At 55.4% G+C, this 1,340-nt stretch overlaps 1 protein-coding gene across 1 annotated transcript in view; it reads left to right on the top strand.

Moving 5' to 3' along the window:
• Nucleotides 1–1,024, top strand: part of LOC139266119 (zinc finger protein ZIC 1-like) — a 3,761-nt gene extending 2,737 nt beyond the window's left edge. The window contains exon 2 of the mRNA XM_070883967.1: nt 51–1,024. Within this exon, the coding sequence (XP_070740068.1) occupies nt 51–1,024 (974 nt within the window). The remainder of the gene's footprint in view (nt 1–50) is intronic.
• Nucleotides 1,025–1,340: the final 316 nt, after the last annotated feature.

Consider the following 1,340-nt stretch of genomic DNA (forward strand, 5'->3'; position numbering starts at 1 on the left):
GGGGTCTGGAAATCAATGAGATTTATTTCAAATTGTTATTCTTCATTTAGGTGAAAAGCCTTTCCAGTGTGAATTCGAGGGCTGTGACCGAAGATTTGCGAACAGTAGCGATCGGAAGAAGCACTCCCATGTGCATACAAGTGACAAGCCGTACGCCTGTCGAATGAAAGACTGTGATAAATCCTATACACACCCGAGCTCCCTTCGAAAGCACATGAAGGTGCATTGCAAACCCACCCTCTCACTGAGTGATCAGCGCCAGGAGTTTACTGGAGTGTCATTTTCCGAATCAGAGAGTGAAATTTCACCAGGGGACTTGCTGCCCACCAGGCCCAAACCCCCCTCCAGCCCATCACCCTGCACCCAGCCTGGGCACAAACCCGCCGCACCAGCCGCGGTCAGGGTGTCTTCGCTACCTTCCACTGGGCTTCAGGAGAGCTTGGATCCGCCGGCGAGAAGCAGAGCTGGGGTGGCCCCGGGAACTCTCTCGGGCCAACCCGCTGCCATTGGGCCCGAGCTTACACTGGATCCTCCGCCTGGAATCAAAGCCGGCGCTGCTTTCGGCGCGCTGTCCTGCACCCTGTCCCAGTTCAGCAACCATCTGTCTCCAGTCCACTCTGACCCGAGAATTGACCCACTGTCTTTGATCCGACCCAGTGTCACGGCTGGTCCATTGCCTGCATCCGGGCCGGAAGGCAGAATCAAAGTGGACAACCTGAGACTGGATTCGGCACCTCCCGTCCGACTGCTGCCCTCTCCCTCACACCGGTGTGAAGCCAGGCTCAATCCGCTGTACGCCAATCGGCTCGGTCCAACTTTGCGCCCGTTGCTTTCCAACCTAGCGGGCGCCGCGCCGCACTCTCCGTCCTGCAGAGCGCACGCCGCGCCCGGCGGCCTCCTCAACGCCTGGTACACCTGTCAGAGCAGGAACAGCAGCAACTGTGCGAGAACTGTGAGCCATCACCCTCCCGCGGGGGAGGGCAGAGCACAGGCTCCAAAGGTGATCAAGTACACACAGAACTGAACTCTGGCACCATGAGCTGGACTGAGAGCAGCGGTCAGCTCAACCCGGTCCTGTAAAGCTGCACACGTGTGTGTGTTTACTGAAGCGGCTTATCCCAACAAGGCACCACTGTAAAGATGGACAGTTAATGTCTGAAAACACGAGGCACACTGAAATCTCCTGTAATGTAATGTCGCTGTAACTGGACGCTCTCTGCTAGGTTTGGTCACTCGAATAGAGAGCAACCCACTGCTAATTTATGTAAACTATGTAAACTTGTGTGGACCAATAAATATGCTGATGAATGTGCTCGGAGAGTCATTGAGGAGTGAATTTT

Source organism: Pristiophorus japonicus, chromosome 6 (genome assembly GCF_044704955.1).
Source record: "Pristiophorus japonicus isolate sPriJap1 chromosome 6, sPriJap1.hap1, whole genome shotgun sequence".
Taxonomy (NCBI): domain Eukaryota; kingdom Metazoa; phylum Chordata; class Chondrichthyes; family Pristiophoridae; genus Pristiophorus; species Pristiophorus japonicus.